The following is a 20,774-nucleotide window of genomic DNA, read 5'->3' as shown; positions in this document are numbered from 1 at the left end:
CTTTGGGATACAGCAAAGGCAGTCCTGAGAGGAAAGTATATAGCAATACAAGCCTTTCTCAAGAAACAAGAAAGGTCTCAAATACACAACCTAACCCTACACCTAAAGGAGCTGGAGAAAGAACAGCAAATAAAGCCTAAACCCAGCCGGAGAAGAGAAATAATAAAGATCAGAGCAGAAATCAATGAACTAGAAACCAAAAGAACAGTAGAACAGATCAACGAAACTAGGAGCTGGTTCTTTGAAAGAATGAACAAGATTGATAAACCCCTGGCCAGACTGATCAAAAAGAAAAGAGAAATGACCCAAATCAACAAAATCATGAATGAAAGAGGAGAGATCACAACCAACACCAAAGAAATACAAACAATTATATGAACATATTATGAGCAACTCTATGCCAGCAAATTAGATAACCTGGAAGAAATGGGTGCATTCCTAGAGATGTATCAACTACCAAAATTGAACCAGGAAGAAATAGAAAACCTGAACAGACCTAGAACCACTAAGGAAATCGAAGCAGTCATCAAAAATCTCCCAAGAAACAAAAGCCCAGGGCCAGATGGCTTCCCAGGGGAATTCTATCAGACACTTAAAGAAGAATTAATACCTATTCTCCTGAAACTGTTCCAAAAAATAGAAATGGAAGGAAAACTTCCAAATTCATTTTATGAGGCCACCATTACCTTGATCCCAAAACCAGACAAAGACCCCATCAAAAAGGAGAATTACAGACCAATATCCTTGATGAACATGGATGCAAAAATTCTCACCAAAATCCTAGCCAATAGGATCCAACAGTACATTAAAAGGATTATTCACCACGACCAAGAGGGATTTATCCCTGGGCTGCGAGGCTGGTTCAACATCCGCAAATCAATCAACGTGATACAATACATTAACAAAAGAAAGAACAAGAATCATATGATCCTCTCAATAGATGCAGAAAAAGCATTTGACAAAGTACAGCATCCTTTCTTGATCAAAACTCTTCAGAGTATAGGGATAGAGGGTACATACCTCAATATCATAAAAGCCATCTACGAAAAACCTACAGCGAATATCATTCTCAATGGGGAAAAGCTGAGAGCTTTTCCCCTAAGGTCAGGAACGCGGCAAGGATGTCCACTCTCACCACTGCTATTCAACATAGTATTAGAAGTTCTAGCCACAGCAATCAGACAACAAAAAGAAATCAAAGGCATCCAAATCGGCAAAGAGGAAGTCAAACTCTCACTCTTTGCAGATGATATGATACTGTATGTGGAAAACCCAAAAGACTCCACCCCAAAACTGCTAGAACTCATACAGGAATTCAGTCAAGTAGCAGGCTATAAAATCAATGCACAGAAATCAGTGGCATTCCTATACACCAACAACAAGACAGAAGAGAGACAAATCAAGGAGTCGATCCCATTCACAATTGCACCCAAAACCATAAGATACCTAGGAATAAATGTAACCGAAGAGGCAAAGGATCTGTACTCAGAAAACTATAAAATACTCTGAAAGAAATTGAAGAAGACACAAAGAAATGGAAAAACGGTCCATGCTCATGGATTGGGAGAATCAACATTGTGAAGATGTCAATGCTACCTAGAGCAATCTACACATTCAGTGCAATCCCCATCAAAATACCACCCACTTTTTTCAAAGAAATGGAACAAATAATCCTAAAATTTATATGGAACCAGAAGAGACCCCGAATAGCCAGAGGAATATTGAAAAAGAAAAGCAAAGCTGGCGGCATCACAATTCCGGACTTCCAGCTCTATTACAAAGCTGTCATCATCAAGACAGTATGGTACTGGCACAAAAACAGACACATAGATCAATGGAACAGAATCGAGAGCCCAGAAATGGACCCTCAACTCTATGGTCAACTTATATTTGACAAAGCAGGAAAGAATGTCCAATGGAAAAAAGACAGTCTCTTCAACAAATGGTGTTGGGAAAATTGGACAGCCACATGCAGAAGAATGAAACTGGACCATTTCCTTACACCACACACAAAAATAGACTCCAAATGGTTGAAAGACCTAAATGTGAGACAGGAGTCCATCAAAATCCTAAAGGAGAACACAGGTAGCAACCTCTTCGACCTCAGCCGCAGCAACTTCTTCCTAGAAACATCGCCAAAGGCACGGGAAGCCAGGGCAAAAATGAACTATTGGGATTTCATCAAGATAAAAAGCTTTTGCACAGCAAAAGAAACAGTCCACAAAACCAAAAGACAACCAACAGAATGGGAGAAAATATTTGCAAATGACATATCAGATAAAGGGCTAGTATCCAAAATCTATAAAGAACTTATCAAACTCAACACCCAAAGAACAAATAATCCTATCAAGAAACGGGCAGAAGACATGAACGGACATTTTTCCAAAGAAGACATCCAAATGGCCAACAGGCACATGAAAAAGTGCTCAACATCGCTCGGCATCAGGGAAATCCAAATCAAAACCTCAATGAGATACCCCCTCACTCCAGTCAGAATGGCTAAAATTAACAAGTCAGGGAACAACAGATGTTGGCGGGGATGCGGAGAAAGGGGAAGAACCCTCCTACACTGTTGGTGGGAATGCAAGCTGGTGCAACCACTCTGGAAAACAGTATGGAGGTTCCTCAAACAGTTGAAATTAGAGCTACCATTCGATCCAGCAATTGCACTACTGGGTATTTACCACAAAGATACAAATGTAGGGACCCGAAGGGGTACGTGCACCCCAATGTTTATAGCAGCAATGTCCACAATAGCCAAACTGTGGAAAGAGCCAAGATGTCCATCGACAGATGAATGGATAAAGAAGAGGTGGTATATATGCACAATGGAATATTATGCAGCCATCAAAAGGAATGAGATCTTGCCATTTGCAACGACGTGGGTGGAACTGGAGGGTGTTATGCTTAGTGAAATAAGTCAATCAGAGAAAGACATGTATCATATGACCTCAGTGATATGAGGAATTCTTAATCTCAGGGAAAAACTGAGTGTTACTGGAGTGGTTGGGGTGGGAGGGATGGGGTGGCTGGGTGATAGACATTGGGGAGGGTATGTGCTACGGTGAGCACTGTGAATTGTGCAAGACTGTTGAATCACAGATCTGTACTTCTGAAACAAATAATGCAACATATTTTAAGAAAAAAGAAAAAGAAGATAGCAGGAGAGGAAGAATGGAGGGGAGTAAGTCAGAGGGGGAGAGGAACCATGAGAGATGATGGACTCTGAAAAACAAACTGAGGGTTCTAGAGGGGAGGAGGGTAGGGGGATGGGTTAGCCTGGTGATGGGTATTAAAGAGGGCACGTTCTGCATGGAGCACTGGGTGTTATGAACAAACAATGAATCATGGAACACTATATCAAAAACAAATGATGTAATATATGGTGATTAACATAACAATAAAAAAATAAAAAAAAAACATGTGGGTCCTAAAAATTGACTTAACTATTCAGGAGCTTTGGGACCCTGAGCACAAGCCATATCCTTCCATAGTATCAATTGAATTTAGTGTGTGTGGAGTTATTTGTATACTATAAAGGGGAATTATTATTGGGTTGGTCTAACTGGGCACTTAGAACATCAGTGGTTGCCTGAGATGATGCACCTTTTGAATGGCAGATCTTGCCTGTTGCATCGCAAGTCATAGTGCGATCTCACAGATGAAAACACTCACACCAGCTTCTGTGCTATCTGGGTACTTAATCAGTATGACCTTGCTGGAAATGTGTGAGTTGATGTGTAATACTAGAGTAAGTGGCCAAGAAGCTGCTTTTAATTCCTAGATTCTGTTGTATGAAAAATAAACCTTCACATGGATTATAATCTTTTCCTTTTCTTCCATTATTCTTAAACCAGTAGCTTTCTGCAATGTTCTGTGTTTCTTACCTATATTTGAAAATAAGGTATCTTTGTAGAATATATTTAGAAAACTAAAGACAATTTCATATGGTTTCACTCATATGTGGAACATAAGGAATAGCTCGGAGGACCACAGGGGAAGGGAGGGAAAACTGAATGGAAAAAAATCAGAGAGGGTGACAAACCATGAGAGACTCTGGACTCTGGGAAACAAACTGAGGGTTACAGAAGGTGTGGGTGTTGGGGGGATGGGGTAACCGGGTGATGGGTATTAAGGAGAGCATGTGTTGTGATGAGCACTGAGTGTTATATGCAACTAATGAATGTTAAACACTACATCAAAAACTAATGATGTACTATACAGTGGCTAACTGAACATAATAAAAAAATTTTGTTAATTTTGTATTATTTATAAATATATGTAAGACAGTGCATGTCACTGTCTCAAATATGCTTATACATGATCATTTTATCTAGTTAAAAAATACTTTATAATATTTGGACTTAGAGCTCAGGAACTGGGATGCCTAGGTTCTAGTCTCAGCTCTTCCACTAACTGCTGAGATTTCCTCATTTGTAAAATAAGGAGGTTGGACTAGAGTCTCTCTAAAGCCCCTTGCTATTTGTATATTGTAGATTCCATGTTTCACTGTTTGATTTTTACTACAGGGGTCCTTCTTCATTTTCAAGACCCAGCACTGCAGTTAAGTGACTTATATTTTGTGGAACCCAAGTGGCTTTGTAAAGTCATGGCACAGGTTGGTGTCTGATATTTTTGTGGCAGGGGGTAATGATTGAAGAGAAGCACAATGATTGAAGAGCATTGAGCATTATAGATTTTGTATTCAGTTAAGGTAGAAAATCCGGCACATGTAGAATACTGTAGAACAATTCATGTAGAAGACTGCATTAAGTAGAGCTTCATGGAAGAAGGGAAGATGTCTGAGAATTCACTTCAGTGTCGTTTCCAACTTACAAACAGATGTTTACCACTCTGTTTCACAATGCTTTTCTAGATCCCGGTGACGCTTTTGTTTGGTTATTGATATAGTCAGTTGAATGGAAGCTCTGTGAAAATCGTTGGGGGCAAATATACCTAAAAAAATTGGGTTGATGTGCATAAAACCTTTAGCTAGATAACATGGAGGGGAGTTTTGCCTCTTGAGTGGAATATAAGCTCTAAATGCTTACAGTTTTGAAAACTGGATGGTGATGGTTATGGCTGTCCTTTCTCCATTTATATTTCATATGGAAACATTTTTCTTCTGCCAATGATAATCAATTACCAATGAGTTTATCTTAATTAGTTATCATAACCCATCTCTATAGGTTTGCCATAGAAAATGATTCAAGCAGAATATACTAGCTGTTTCTCAATGTCAGTACTATTGACATTTTGGGCCAGATAATTATTTGTTGTACATTATAGGATGATTAGTAGCACTTTTGTCTCTACCATCTAGATGCCAGTAGTATTGCCCCAGATGTGTCCTGACATTGCCAAATATTGATGGGGGTGCAAAATCACCCTTGTTGAGATAGTTTAATCATGAACTGAAGAGAGTCGGGAGGCTGTCTCTAGCACATGTATTCACGGGCAACTATTTTGTTTGTGAGCATAATCTACAGTTTGGAATGTGACTCCCTGAATCCCTAAAATAATTCTACCTTTTTACATTAGAATCACCTCTTCTAATTAAACCACAATAGTAGTTAAATTCCCTCAGATAATTTTGAATGATAGTTCCTAAATTTTATCTAAGGGAAAAAAGGAAGATATTTTGGAGAGGGAACTCATTTTGGGCTAAATCCTATATCATGGACCTTGAGAGCATATCGAAACATTACTGCAATTGGCTATTGTAACATGATGGTAATAACTATTTTGGTAGGTATTTTTAAGGTAGATTTTTCTCCTTTTGCAAATATGCCATGCAAAGTGTGAGTCCATTCATCTGCTAAATGGGAATGAAGCTGGTAGTAGTGGTCAAGAGCACAAGCTCTGGAGTCAGCATGACCTGTGTTCAAATTTCTTCTATATCTTTCCTCACTTTGTGACATTTCTTAATGTTTTAAGCTTTTGTTTCTTCACTTAAAATAAGGATAATAACAATATTGTTTTTTACATTGCTTCCCTAACTTAATATAAGTGAGAAGTAAATGTTACCTAATTTAATGTTTGACCTATTTGGTAATTAAAGATATTATTTTAGGAAATTAAAAAAAATCTTCAAAATTGTAAAGATGCATCCATGTAGTTTTGGAAAGTGTGCCAGGTACAGAGCTAAATAAAAAATATGTGTAGGTGGGTGCGTTCTGTACAGCAAAGGGAGTTTTAAATATACCCTGAATATTTTGTTGTCCTAGATGGCACACTATATCAGAAAGTAACTAAACTCTATATAGTCAAGAAAAGGCTAAAGTTACACTAAAAACTGATGTGCTTCCATGTAAATTGGGAATATTTAAAGTTGCACAGATGTGGATAATATGGGGGGGCGTATCTTATTCAGTAGAATAAAGAAGTGGTTTGCATCAGAATCACCATCTTTTAAAAAAAGCAACCTTCCACCATAACCACAGTAAAATCCCTGAGGATTCATGTGGTAATTAAGTTGAAACTCCATGAAAGTTCTTATTAGCATAGTTATACTATAAACATGATAATTTAAGTGAAAATTAAGTCAAGAACTTGCATAGTTCAAAGTTATATTGAAAGATAGATCTAAAGAGTCAGTGGAATAATAATTTAAATTTCTTATTAATTTAACAAATACCATATTTTTTATGCTGATATATTAAAATATGTCATTCTCACCAAGACTTAAAGAGAATGAAAACTATAATCAAGTGAAAACAAGAATGACTTGTCTGACACCCATCAGCAAAAAAATAGGAGTATTCATCTCCATGAATCACCAAGGCAAAGGCAGAAACAATTTCATGGTGCAGAAGCTGTAATGAACCTACACGCCCTCTCTGTGCCTCAGACTATTAGGTCACTAAACTTACTAAAGAAGTTTCCATCACTGCACAGAGAAGTTTACAAAACTCATTTAACCAGATGGTAAAAGAGAGATGAAAGGCACTTATTGAATTAATCAGGTGGAACATTAACAAGCTTGCATGGCAATTTAATCTTGATAAAAACTTGGGTGAGGAATTTGGGAAATTTTCTGTCTTCGCATGAGGGCACAAATTAGCATTATAAGTTACTAGGCTGAAGGAATATTAAGAGTTCTTTTAAAGGTGATAAAATTAAGATAATGTTTTAGTTTTTTATTGCTATGTAACAAGTTACCCCAAAACTTGGAGAAAACAAATAAAGTTGGAGTAAAACATCAATATTTTATTGTTTCTCACTGGTCTCTGGGTTGACTGTGCTCAGCTGAGTGGTTCTGCTCCACATGGCATTGGCAAGTGTCATTCACTTGGCTTCCTTCATTGAGCCAGGCTGGAAAGCCCAAGAAAACTACACTCACACTTTTGGTGTGTTCGTACTCTTCCATGTAGCCTCTCTTATGACCAGTCCTTTCAAAGGGTAAGCCCAGAACTTATAAAATGTCAGTTCTGCCACATTCTAATGACTAGAATAACCATAAGTCCCATCCAGATTCGAGAGGAAGAAAATGAATGGATTTCATTCCTTGAATGAATACCATGCATGTGTAGGGAGAGAAGAAATTCATGTGTCCATCTTTGGAAACTACTACAAATAGTGGTAGCACACCATAGATCTAAAAAAAAATCCAGCACAACCCTCTGTTTTAAAATCAATATGCCTAGGGGTGCATGGCTGGCTCAGTCAGAAGAATGTGCAGCTCTTGATCCTTGAGGTTGTGAGTTCAAGCCCCATGTTGGGTATAGACATTACTTAAATAAATAAACTTTAAAAAATTAAAAAATAAAGTCAACGTGTCTAAGTAAAATAAATTAGAATTCTAAGTGTACAGTAATGGCTAACATACAAGGGTTCCTTGTGCATTATTCAAACATTTTCTCATGTAATTCTCAGAGCAGTCCTTTTAAATGGTATATATTAGTCCTCATCTTGAAGATGAAGAAATTGATGGACAGAGAAGTTAAATAATTTATACAAAGCTACATATTTAGGAAGAAGTAGAGTTAAGATTTCAAACTAAGTAGTTTGACTCTAGTGCCTATAAACCCAACCCCAGGATAAAATGCTCCAAACGTCTTTTTTCCCCAATTCACTCATCCAACAATATTGATCTGACACCTACAGTGTTCTAGATACTGTTCTGGTGCTGGCGCTGTAAGCATAGATAAAACAAGGTTCCTGCATTCATAGACCTGACATTCAAATGGGAGGAAATAAACAATAAATCAACACTTAAAATGTCAGGTGATAGAGTGCTATAAAGAAAATATAAATTATGGTGGGGATAGAGAGTGAGTTGTCAGACAAGGTCTTAGCAACTTTTTAAAAAATGCCAGAAGAACAAACAGTTTTCCCCACCACCTACATTGTAAGAGCAGTATGGGCTATAATGTGCACAATATGGGAGAAGTCCCAAACTGCAGTTTTTATTATTTACTGACATATTTATACATTGTCGTTATACATTATGTTCAGTCAATCATGCTTTCATTGATTCAGTAAACATTGTACGTACCAAATAGAGATCAATAGATGAGGGAGACAAGTCCTTGGGTCTAAGGATTTTACAATCCAGTATTTCACCTAGCTACATGATAATGTACATAATGTATAGTCCTATGGAACTGTCCCTTACATGTTAAAGATCTACTAAAGAAATTAAGCACAAGCTCTGCAAAAATTAATTTGGCTAAGTAAAATGAATAGGAATATGTGGCTAGTAATGGCTAACATACGAGGGCTTACTATATGCTAAAAATTGTCATAGGCACCTTGCATGCCTTACGTATGTTATCTTATTTCAGTGTCATGACAGTCTAAGGGATAGTCACTTTTATTATCTGATTGGAGCTGTGGCTTAAGGAAATTATATACGTTTCTCAAGATAATACAGCTAGTACTAGAGCTTGGATTTGAACCTGGCTTCTTCTGAATTTATACTTTTAACTGCTATGATGATGGTCAAAGCTGAAAGGTCAAAACTTAACTGCTGTGATGATGGTCAAAGCTGAAACTATGGTCTTTACAGTAGTATCATCTGAGTTTCTTGTTAAACAAGCAGATTCTCAAGCTTCATACCAGACCTGATCAGACTCCAAAATTCTATAGTTACACTTTGTTTGAGAATCACTAAACTGTACTATACTGCCTCCCTTCCCATTGATAGAAACCATTTTCTATTCTCTAAATGTAAAGTAACATTTCTATGGCAAACCTGTAGTGAGAACACAGTCTGGAAGATAATTTCCCTGTGAATATACTGTTGATGAGACTATAATAAGGATGAGGGGTGTTGGATAGATCTGTTAACTGGAGCTGGGGAAGGCTTAAGATTCATTGATTTCAGAAGATCTCTTTAATTTTGGATTTGAATTCACTCCCTTAATTTAATAAATCTTTTGTGGAGGAGTGATTGCCCCACTGGGGTTCCAGGTTACATAGCTGCTAGTAGAGAAATTAGGTCCTGTGTTATACTTGAAAACATTAAAATTGTTCTGATCATTTTCACTGAGCAAAGAGACAAGGAATGCTTTAAATTCAAAACCTCTCAGAAAATAGGGGCACCTGGGTGGCTCAGTCGGTTAAGCGTCTGACTTTTGGTTTCAGCTCAGGTTATGATCTCAGGGTCCTGGAATAGAGCCCCAAACCCTGAGCCCCACATTGGGCTTTGTGCTCAGCAGGGAGTCTGTTTCCCCTCTCTCTCTCTCTCCCTCTGCCCCTCCCCCTGCTCATACACACACTCTCTCTCTAAAATAAATAAATAAATCTTAAAAAAAACTTTTCAGAAAATAAATTCTAGTGATTTTTCATAAGGTTAAATCTTTCAGATTTTGACAGTGAAAGTAGAAGGCTATCCAAAACATCCTAAAGGAATCATTTCACGTAGAGATGTGGAAAAATTTCTTTCAAAGAAAAAGAGATTTCCGAAGAACTACATGTCACAGTACTTTAAACTCCTAGAAAAATTCCAGATTGCCTTGCCAATAGGAGAAGAATATTTGCTGGTTCCAAGCAGGTAAACCTAAACTTAAATAGTCAATTACCCTGTGGAAATTCACCATCTTTCATATGTTTTGTCAAAATAACTTTGGTTTATTATAAATGTATTAATTTTTTTGATTCTTGTGCACACTTTCTATTGAAATGTAGCATTTACTTTTAATGAAAACACTATATTTGACATTTTAAAGTTATAGTAAATACTTGTTTTGTGTATCTAATTACTATTTGGTTAATCACTGCTTAAATTACTTAGGAAAGGTAAATAGTGATTTGTGTGTGTGTGTGTGTGTGTGTGTGTGTGTGTGTGTGTGTGTGTGTGTATTCGTGTGTATCCTTACATGGCATTGAGAGAGTTACATTTGACAAGCTCTGGGGAGATAGTGAGTTTTCATCAGAAGAATTTATGGTAGTGAATTTTCTGAGGAAAGTGGCAATACAATGAAGGCCTACATTCTAATCCTGTATTATAGAAATTTTTCTTGTTGCTTTATATTTTCTTATTGCTGGGAAATGTTATAAGGTATACGACATTAAAAAGTGAAAATTGCATTGATTGGTAGATGCTATCCAATTCCGAAAATACATATATACTTTTTTTCTGGGACATGCATTTTTTCAAGTTTTATATAATCCCTTAAAACTTGTCTATGCATAACTAATTGTAATAATTTATTTATTAGTGTAAATAGGTTTGCTGAAAAAATGTCATGCATCTGAGCATGAATTTGAATTGATTAAACAGCCACTGAATCTTTGAAGAAGGAAGATCATGTCACAAAAGAACATTATCAAAAAGTGCAATTGCCTAGAATATTTATCTTCAACTCATTGATTTTAAGAAGGAAAGCACTTTGGTTAACATGGTTGGGTGTTTTATGAAGCTATATAATGCTGATGTCCTTTTCTCTTTAGTTTGTCTGACCACAGGCCTGTGATAGAGCTTCCGCATTGTGAGAACTCTGAAATTATCATTCGACTATACGAAATGCCTTACTTTCCAATGGGATTTTGGTCCAGGTTAATCAATCGATTACTTGAAATTTCACCTTACATGCTTTCAGGAAGAGGTATGTATTTAATGAAGACTTAATATTTGAGAAGTTAGGAGGAAAGCATATTAAAATTGTCATGTCATTTTTCACAGAGTTTACTTATCTGTAAGGCCACTGAAAATCAGAAAATAAGTTCATAAGACTTCAGAGTAGCCAAGATAAAGACACATAGGCTCACATAAGTTCATGCAGTTTGTCAAAAAGGAAATTTCTCAAGTCCTCACTCAAAACCTATTTGTTTTTATTTTAGACACACTTAGAGTAAGTATGAATATCTTGCTTTCCAGGCCAAAGTAGACTAGAAGCAACAATTTTAGAAGGTAAGATTACGAGGAGTCATTAGTGTATAAACACACACACACACACACACACACACACACACACTCACAAATGAACGAAGAAAAACTAGAAGTGACTATCACTGCAAAGCCAGGGAGTTTTACTTAACAAAGGTAACCAGGTTGTGACCCTTCAGACCATTCAGTGTAGAAACTTAAATAGCTCTCTTCTGCTGCACAATTCCTGAGGGATTTATAAAAAAGAATAAAAATGGGTGTTTATGATGCTAGCTCTTTCTTCTGGAAGAAAGGGAGACCTTAGTGCTCCAAAGGGAAAATATCATTTTGGAGGGGTTAAAAATGGCTTTATGCAGGTGTTACTGTATTCTGAAATCAACCTTATCTTGCTTGCAATTAATAAATATATAGGTAGTTATATTGCATTAAAACAAAACATTCAGGAAGTTTTGATTTGAGTGTGACAACCAACCTCCTTTTAAGAGTTTTAAAAGTTAATGAGAACTTGGCATTCTTGGGTGGCTCAGTCAGTTAAGTATCTGACTTGATATCAGCTCAGGTCGTGATCTCAGGGTCATGAGATCAAGCCTGCTTAAGATTCTCTCTCTCCCTCTCTCTCTGCCCCTCCCCAGCCCCTGCTTGTGCGTGCTCTCTCTCTCTTAGGAAAAAAAAAATTTAAGTTATGAGAACTTATTTATGATTCTTTTTCTTCTCTTAAATATATTAAACTATTTAACATTGTGAACCTGAACTCTCTCTTGGGTTACCTACTGGGCATTTTGTTTATTTGCTTGCAAATTAAGGCTAAAATACTTAATTTCATGTATAATGGATATGGATGAGGACTTGTATCATTAACAATTCCAATACTGTGTTTCAAAACAAATATATCTCTGTTAGTTACTTGTGGCATGTGCAGTGATTTTTCTGCTCCTTTAATTTATGGAATAGTTCATAATTAATGGACACATTTGGGTCCATTTAAACTTCTTTCAGAACGAGCACTTCGCCCAAACAGAATGTATTGGCGACAAGGCATCTACTTGAATTGGTCTCCTGAGGCTTATTGTCTGGTAGGATCTGAAGTCTTAGACAGTCACCCAGAGAGTTTCTTAAAAATTACAGTTCCTTCCTGTAGAAAAGGTAAGGAAATTAATTCAAAACTTTGAAATGTACCATTAAAGAAATTTAAACATTTTTTAAAAAACTCTGTAGTTTCCAGCTTTGAAACAATATGGTCAGATAGGGTGTTGATGAGCTCTCCTTTGGATTACGTAGGCTGTATTCTTCTGGGCCAAGTTGTGGACCACATTGATTCTCTTATGGAAGAATGGTTTCCTGGATTACTGGAGATTGATATCTGTGGTGAAGGAGAAACTCTGTTGAAGAAGTGGGCATTATATAGTTTTAATGATGGTGAAGAGCATCAAAAAATCTTACTTGATGACTTGACAAAGAAAGCAGAAGAAGGTAGTGTTGATATAGCTTTCAGATGTTTTTAAGTGATACTTTCGATATTTGTGGAGTTTTGTAATAAATGTAAAAATTATTCTTATCCATAGGGATGAGTTAGAGGACACTACATTCAGTTAGACTGACAGCTGAGAAAGATGGATTATATCTGTTACCAATAAGACCTTTGTGTTCTAGATTCAGAACATTTTTTGGTTTGAGAGTTTGAATACTGACTCACTGAGCAATATAACCTCATCTGTGAAATAGGAATACTAAAGCCTACCTCATAGAATGTTATGAGGTTTAAAATAGATGATGCATGCTTCTGGAATTTGGCTATTGTAAATAATGCTTCAGTAAACATAGGGGTACATTATCTTTTTGAATTAGTGTTTTCATTTTCTCCAGGTAAATACTCAGTAGTGGAATAACAGGATCAAATGGTATTACTATTTTTAATTTTTCAAGGAAACTCCACACTGTTTTCCACAGTGGCTGCACCAATTTGCATTCCCACCATCAGCACATGAGGGTTCTTTTTATTTCACATCCCTGCCAACACTTGTTATTTCTTGTTTTTGATTGCAATCATTCTGACAGGTGTAAGGTGATATCTCATTGTGGTTTTGATTTACATTTCCCTGATGATTAGGGATGTTGAGCAACGCAAATGTTCACTGATAGATGATTGTATAAAGAAGATGTGGGGTATATATATGTGTGTGTGTGTGTGTGAGCACTCACACACACACAGTAGAATATTACTCAGCCATTAAAAAGAATGAAATCTTGCCATTTGCAACAAATGAATGGATCTAGAGGGTATAATGCTAAGTGCAATAAGTCAGACAAACAAAGACAAATACCATATGATTCCACTCTTTGTAGAACTTAAAAAACAGAACAAACAAACAAAAGAAAAAAAAAGAGGCATGAAAAACCCAGAAGGGAGGTGGGTTGGGAGATGCATGAAATAAGTGAAGGGGATTAAGAGTACGCTTATCATGATGAGCACTGAGAAATGTAAAGAAGTGTTGAATCATTATATTGTACACATGAAACTAATATAACACTGTATGCTAATTATACTTGCATAAAAAATAAAATAGGATGATACATAGAAAAACTTAGCAACTTGCTAACCATGCAATAAGTGCCCTCACAAATGTGGTAAAAGTAGAGAATAGATCATTTCTATTCTCTACAGATGTCAGATAGGTCTAAGGCAGTTCTGAATGTAGTTTGTAATGAGTGAACCTAGGAATAAGTTTTTAACTTTCCAAGTAGATAGGTATTAATCGAACCTTTAAAACTTTCTCAGGTTTTCTAGAGAAAAATAAGATTGGTAAGAAAACCTAAAAGTGCAATTAGAAATCATAGGAAATGTGATTTTTTTGGTGCAATTTTATGTACATCCTTAAAAGTTTGTTTTAAAAAAATGTTTTATGTACTTCTCAGGAGACCTTCTAATAAATCCAGATCAACCAAGGCTCACCATTCCAATATCTCAAATTGCTCCTGACTTAATTTTGGCTGACCTGCCTAGAAATATTATGTTGAATAATGATGAATTGGAATTTGAACAAGCTCCAGAGTTTCTCTTAGGTAACTATTTTTGTTGGTTTGAGAATAAAAATTAGGATGTAATTTTTCCTTATAACCTAGAAAATATTCAAATATATTGTCATAGCTTGTAATGTCTTCATATATTTGTTATAATGGTTTTTTTTTTCCGGAACGATCTATTTGAAAGTAATATGTTTACAGACATGGAGTTTGCTTTGCACACATTCTTATGGACTAAGTTCGAGATCAGGGTGGGGCTGCTGTGGAAGCACACATATTTGTGAAATATGTCCTTGCATGTGCTTTAAGTGCCGGAAATGGGGGAGGCAGATAAGGAGATTTTCAATTGTGTAATGCAGTCATTTTTCAGTCTCAAAAAGACAGAATAAGTAAAGGAAGAACACCTCAAGGTAGTCATAGGAACAGTTTTGTTCCTCAGGATGACAAGCATGAATTCTCATAAAAATAGTCATAAAAAGCAGTTTGGGATGAAAAATTGAGAAGCATTAAGTTGGTGACATACTCAAGTTCTAAGCCTTCTTGAGAGTCATTGGGAACCATGAAGAGCATTGGGTTGAATTAATGTAAAGTATTTGAAGACAGTTCTGGCTTTACTTTGTGGAGTATTCATTGTTGTGTCTGTATATATTTAATTTTAATTAAATTTCCATAGAAAGAATGCCTAAAATATGTCAGTCAGTACATTAAAATTATTAATAAAGAATGTCCAAAATTTGGGACATGACATTCTTCACATCAACTGAGAAATTTAGAATGAATTTGAATGCTTTGGAACTCTGGAAGTGAATATATTAGTAATAGTGGATTAACACAAAATGCTGAATTGTCAATGCCAAATCCTAGATCTTAACCAATACCAAACTTGACTTGTGATTCCAATGGTACAGGTAAGTACCAGTCATACTGTAGTCTTTCTCTGAAGGGGTCTCAAGCTTCAGACAAAACTCCCCAAAATAACTCCTAGTAGTGCATTAAGATATATCTCATATTAATGGACCCTTTTTGAGCAATGTATGTAAAAATGTTCACAGAATTAACTTTGAAGTCCTTGTGGGATTTTTTTTTCAGTTTTATTGATATAATGGACATACAGCGCTGTGCAAGTTTAAGGTGTACAGCAAGTGATCTGACTCTGTATATCATGAAATGATTAACCACAATGAATTTAGTTAAAATTGATTATCCCATATAGATATAAAATAAAAGAAAAAATACTTTTTTATTGGTGGTGAGATCTTACAGGATTAACTCTCTTATTAACAACTTTCAATATATATCACATAGCAGTGTTAACTGTAGTCATCATGCTGTGCATTCCCCCCCTAGTACTTACTTATCTTATAACTGGAAGTTTTTACCTTTGACCACCTCCAAAAGCACCTGTGTTCTGTATCCCATTAATTACACAGAGGAAAGTGTTTATATAATACTCCCATTTTCCAGTCTCATATCCCATAAACCCATAAATTCCATGTTTATTTACAGTTTAGATCAGGGTTTCTCAAACTCTGCACTGTTGCTGTTTTAGACTGATTGATTCTTTGTTATGGGAGCTGTCCCCCATTGTAGGATGTTTAGTAGCAGCCTTGGCCTCTGCCCACTAGATGTCAGTGGTATCTCCTCCCCCCGCCGCCCCCCCAAGGTGTGGCAATCAAAAATGTCTCCAGACATTGCAAAAGGTAGAGAGTAGGGGTAGGCGAGCAACATCACCCTAGTTGAGAATCACTGATCTAAACAAATGAGATATATCCTTCTAAAAACATTTTATAATCAGAGAATTCCCAGTATTTTTATGCTAGGGTAATGTGATAGAGATCATTCCTTGCCATTTTCCTTGTAGGGCGGGAGTGAATTTCAGGCCTTCAGTTAACACTTTCCTTCCAAGATAGCAGTTACTATATGACACTTCTTGATAGACTTGTGAATATTAATAGATTTGTTTTATGAAAAGAATTTAAATGCACAGGTGTGGGGTTTTATGTGTCTGTTTGAGGAGTTGTGAGGTGTATTTCCTCTTCAGGGGACTGTTTTTCCAGAGAGCCGCAATAGAAAGGTACTTCAGTGGTGTGATCTGATGGTGTTAGGAAGGTTTCCTTGCCTTCAAGTTTCTTTCGAAAATACTTTGGTGTCACAAATGCACAATAACAGTCCTTAACCTTATTTTTACTGTTAGCCATCTGAGATGACAGTCCATGCTCCATTTTAATATGGCAGTGATTCTGAAATAGGGAAGGACTTTAAAAAATTAGAGCTCTCTACTCCTCTCACCTGAAATTTTATGTCTCCTTAGAGTGTATGTCTTCTCTCTGCCTATTTGTTTTTTCTTTGTTGTTGTTTTTTTAATTTTTTATTAACACATAATGTATTATTTGTTTTGTTTTTTCTTTGTTGTTGATAGCTGTCCAGATTGAGGGGAACCAGAACAGGAGCATCTATTAAGTGTCCATCTGTCTTGCCCTTTCTCTCCATTCCCCTTCCACTTGTTTTCTTTCTCTTTTTCCTCTCCTGTTTGCCCAATCTTGCTTTGATTCAAATACTTAACTGATCCGATAGGCTTCCTTTCTCTCCAAAACTCTCAATACCATCAATATTAAATAATGGTTTTAGAAGTTGGATATTGTGTACTGGAGGGAAGGGATGGGAAGATACCAAGGCTGAAAATATACAGACAATACTTTTAGCATGTCTACAATCTAGTAGAAATATGACATATGCTCAAATGAATACTATTTTTATTCTTAATGTACAGTGTTTCTGAGCATAAAATAATATATGCTTACATGTACTTAGGGAGATGAAAATACACAATACAAAAACAAAAATATTAAAAAATACAAAAATCTAAGCTTCTCTTAGATACATAATTTCACCACTTAGAAATAACAGATCTCAACATTGTTCTGTTTCTCTGTAGATTTTTTTGAGTTCATTCACTTATGTCGATCAAGTGCTTGTATTTCAAAGTACTATATGAGAACCATAAATACTGTACAAATAAGGATACGTTTTATGTCAGTGAAGAGTAATAGTCCATGGAGTTGATGATGGTCGATTTCTCAGGCTTTGGTATCTCAATCGGAATTGTGCTTTACAGACTTGATAAACACCAAGAGGTTGAGATGATGGAGCAGCACAGCTCTTTAAGTGACCGCAGAACAAGGGTATGGAAGCCTGAAGATACAAAGCATGTTCAGGAAATTTTGGCTATTCCAGTTTTCCAGAACAGTTGTTCTCAACCCTGGTTGTTCATTATTATCACCTGGGGAATTAAAAGAAAAAAAAATCGTAATGACCAGTAACTCCTGTGATTAATTACGTCAGAATCTTTGAGGGTGGACTCAGACATTGGTGTTTTTAGAAAGCTCCTCGGATGTCCTGTGCAGCCCAAACTGGGGGAACCACTGGGCTAGAGCCCGGAGAATGAGCAGCAGGACAGGAAGAGAACCACAAGGGGAATTCGGAGCTACAATATGGATTTGTCCCTGGTTTGGGATCTTACTTAGTAGACAGCGTAGCATAATTTGTTTTTGAACAAGAGAGTGACACAATCAAAGTGTAATTATAGGGAGACTGATTTTGTAGGAGAGGTAGACTGCATTGGGGGAGATGAACTCAGGAGGCCACCACAGTCTAGACAGAAAGCACCAGGGGCATCAAATGGGTGCGGTGGAAATGGAAATGGAAAGGAGACAGGGGCAAAGAACTAAGATGATTTTTCAGTTTTGACTCTAGAATGACCATGAAAAGAGGGTTGTTTTTTTTTTTTTCTAATCAGATATATAAGGCAGAATAAAAACCAGTTTGGAGACAAGATGATGAGGGTGGCTTCCAATGGAGCATAGTTGAGATTTGGAGGGGCAGGCCACTGATCTCCAATGTAAAGTTGTAAATATAGGATAGAGTTCAGAAGGTGGCTTGTGGCTATAGATGAAGATGTGAAATACTCAACATATACAAAGAGATGAAGTTAAGGAGTTGGTGAGGTAGTTGAGTGGGGAGAATATAGACAGAAGACGGGAAGGCTGGAACAAAATCTTTAGGTGCATCATGGTTCACAGAGTAGAAGAAGGAAGAGGAAGCATCAAAGGAGAATTGATTCAATGAAACAAATGGGTCAGATTTCTGTTCACATTTACAACATATGTAATTACAACCAATATAATTTATCTAGCTTTTCTGCTTGGACAGATTAACTGAAGTGCTTTGTACTTTCTTTTCAAAAGGTGATGGCAGTTTTGGATCTGTTTATCGAGCAGCCTATGAAGGAGAAGAAGTGGCTGTGAAGATTTTCAATAAACATACATCACTTAGACTGTTAAGACAAGTAAGAAATCCAATAGTATTGTTGCATTACATTGGACATTGGTAATCTCCTGGAACTCTGGTTTTGCATGTGGTTGTGAAAATGCAAAATGACCACATTTCCCCCAAGTCTACCTGAGTTTAGTTACGAAATCCCACCTTTGTCCTTTCCTCATGGAGTAAAAAAAAAAAGTTTGTTTTGTTTCTCCTCTTGAAAAATGGAGAAAAGACAGTATTCTGAGAATTCTTGTCCCAGTCATCACAGTTACACCCCAAGTATAGAAGAAAAGAGGGTACCTCTTTTGAGGTCCTGTATTTCAGAGGAACTCAAATCCTATACACAGTGGCTCATTTAAAAATTTCTCTTGGTTTCACTTCTATCACATGTTCTTTTCTCCATAAGCACTTTGTGTTCAGGATGGTGCTGTGCACTGATTGGCTTAGGCCTGTGTCACTCAATCAATCTCTATGGTAATGTGGGGATGGTTTTACTTAGAATAGTCCCACCTTTTCCTGAGGCTGGAGCTGGGGTCAATACCCCCTAAAATTCATAGTCTGCTTGGGTGAGGGTTGGATAACTCAGCAAAAATCAAGGTACCCTTAGGAAGAAAGAAAAGTGAGTGGATGTTGAATGCAAAGCCATCGGTGGTCACTCTGGTACTGTCTCTGATGTTGAGTACTCGTGGGGATTTATTCTATTTTCTGTCTTTCCTGACAGTAGGAATGAGAGAGTGAGTCAGGGTGAGAGCAAAGGTAAAATCCAATTTGAATTCTGTAATCGTATGCCAGAATTCAACTGTATTTTTTAAAAAATCTATTCATTCTTATTTAAAAAATTAAAAAAAAGAAAAGTAATTTCTGCCTAAATCTGAAACTAAATGACTTGTGTAAACTTTAAAAAAAAAAGGCACAATTACAATATATTAGTTATTCTGGATAATGAAAATAATTCCATGTCTGTGTAAAATATCCTGGAGTAATTTTGTTAGTACTATCAGAAGTTACACTGTGGCTCTAGAAATAAGTTAAGAAACATTTTACATATAGAAGCAAGTCTATGAAGCAGATCTGGGCACAGTCTCTTTCAATCTGTAGGCAATTGGTTGTATAAATTGATTTTCAACCTTGATCTTTAGTCTATAATACATGTTTCAAATTTTATGCAGTGCTCAGGGAACCCTGTTGAAAATCAGAACACTAAGAATGTATACAGGACTGAGTAGTGTATAGGCAGCTCGGTGACCCAAGGAAATAATAGGAGAAATAGTAGCAGTAGAGTGAGTAATGTGCTTGTTTTTTTTGAAGGATTTTATTTATGTATCTGAGATAGAGAGAGAGAGAGAGGGAGAAAGCGCAAGTGGAGGAGGGAGGGTCAGAAGAAGAAAGAGAAGCAGATTCCTTGCTGAGCAGGGAGACTGACACGGGGCTCAGTGTGGGGCTCGATTCCAGTACCCTGAGATCATGACCTGAGCTGAAGGCAGATGCCTAACTGACCGAGCCCCCCAGGCACCCGTGCTTGTTCTTAAAAAAAATAAATAAATAAATAACGGAGGGGCGCCTGGGTGGCTCAGTTGGTTAAACGGCTGCCTTCGGCTCAGGTTATGATCCCAGGGTCCTGGGATCGAGCCCCGCATCGGGCTCCCTGCTCTGCGGGAGGCCTGCTTCTCCCTCTCCCACTCCCCCTGCTTGTATTCCCTCTCTCGCTGTCTCTCTCTCTCTCTCTCTCTCTCTCTCTGTCAATTAAATAAGTGAATAAATAAATAAATAAATAAAAATCTTAAAAAAAAAAAGGAAAGGAAAGGAAAGCACTTCAGTATCTGGTGCTGTATTTTGAGGGTCATTCTACCAGTGGTCATGAACTGGGGCTGATCATTAGAGTCTCCTGCTCCTTTCTCCTTAAAATCAGTGAGCGCTTTTTGAGGATAGAAAATTTGAATTAGGCTTCTTTCTGCCTGGGCCTCTGAAAGTGAACAGACCTAACTTGGCTGCTTCTCAGTTTGAACCAACTGAGCTGATCAGACAGAGGAAAAAAAGATTTTTATCCACTAAGGAAATATGATTGCAGTCTGGAGCTTTTGTTCTTGGAAAATCCCTGCTC

At 36.9% G+C, this 20,774-nt stretch overlaps 1 protein-coding gene across 5 annotated transcripts in view; it reads left to right on the top strand.

Moving 5' to 3' along the window:
• Positions 1-20,774, top strand: part of LRRK2 (leucine rich repeat kinase 2) — a 142,144-nt gene that overhangs the window by 83,832 nt on the left and 37,538 nt on the right. For all 5 annotated transcript variants that reach the window (XM_027592219.2, XM_027592218.2, XM_027592217.2 and 2 more), the window contains 7 exons: positions 4,530-4,618; positions 9,810-9,997; positions 10,897-11,051; positions 12,329-12,475; positions 12,611-12,802; positions 14,246-14,392; positions 18,598-18,698. In XM_027592219.2, coding sequence (XP_027448020.1) covers positions 4,530-4,618; positions 9,810-9,997; positions 10,897-11,051; positions 12,329-12,475; positions 12,611-12,802; positions 14,246-14,392; positions 18,598-18,698 — 1,019 coding nt within the window. The remainder of the gene's footprint in view (positions 1-4,529; positions 4,619-9,809; positions 9,998-10,896; positions 11,052-12,328; positions 12,476-12,610; positions 12,803-14,245; positions 14,393-18,597; positions 18,699-20,774) is intronic.

Source organism: Zalophus californianus, chromosome 9, assembly GCF_009762305.2.
Source record: "Zalophus californianus isolate mZalCal1 chromosome 9, mZalCal1.pri.v2, whole genome shotgun sequence".
NCBI classification, from domain to species: domain Eukaryota; kingdom Metazoa; phylum Chordata; class Mammalia; order Carnivora; family Otariidae; genus Zalophus; species Zalophus californianus.
Note: the sequence above shows the minus strand (reverse complement) of the source record. Positions and strands in the feature narration are given on the sequence as shown.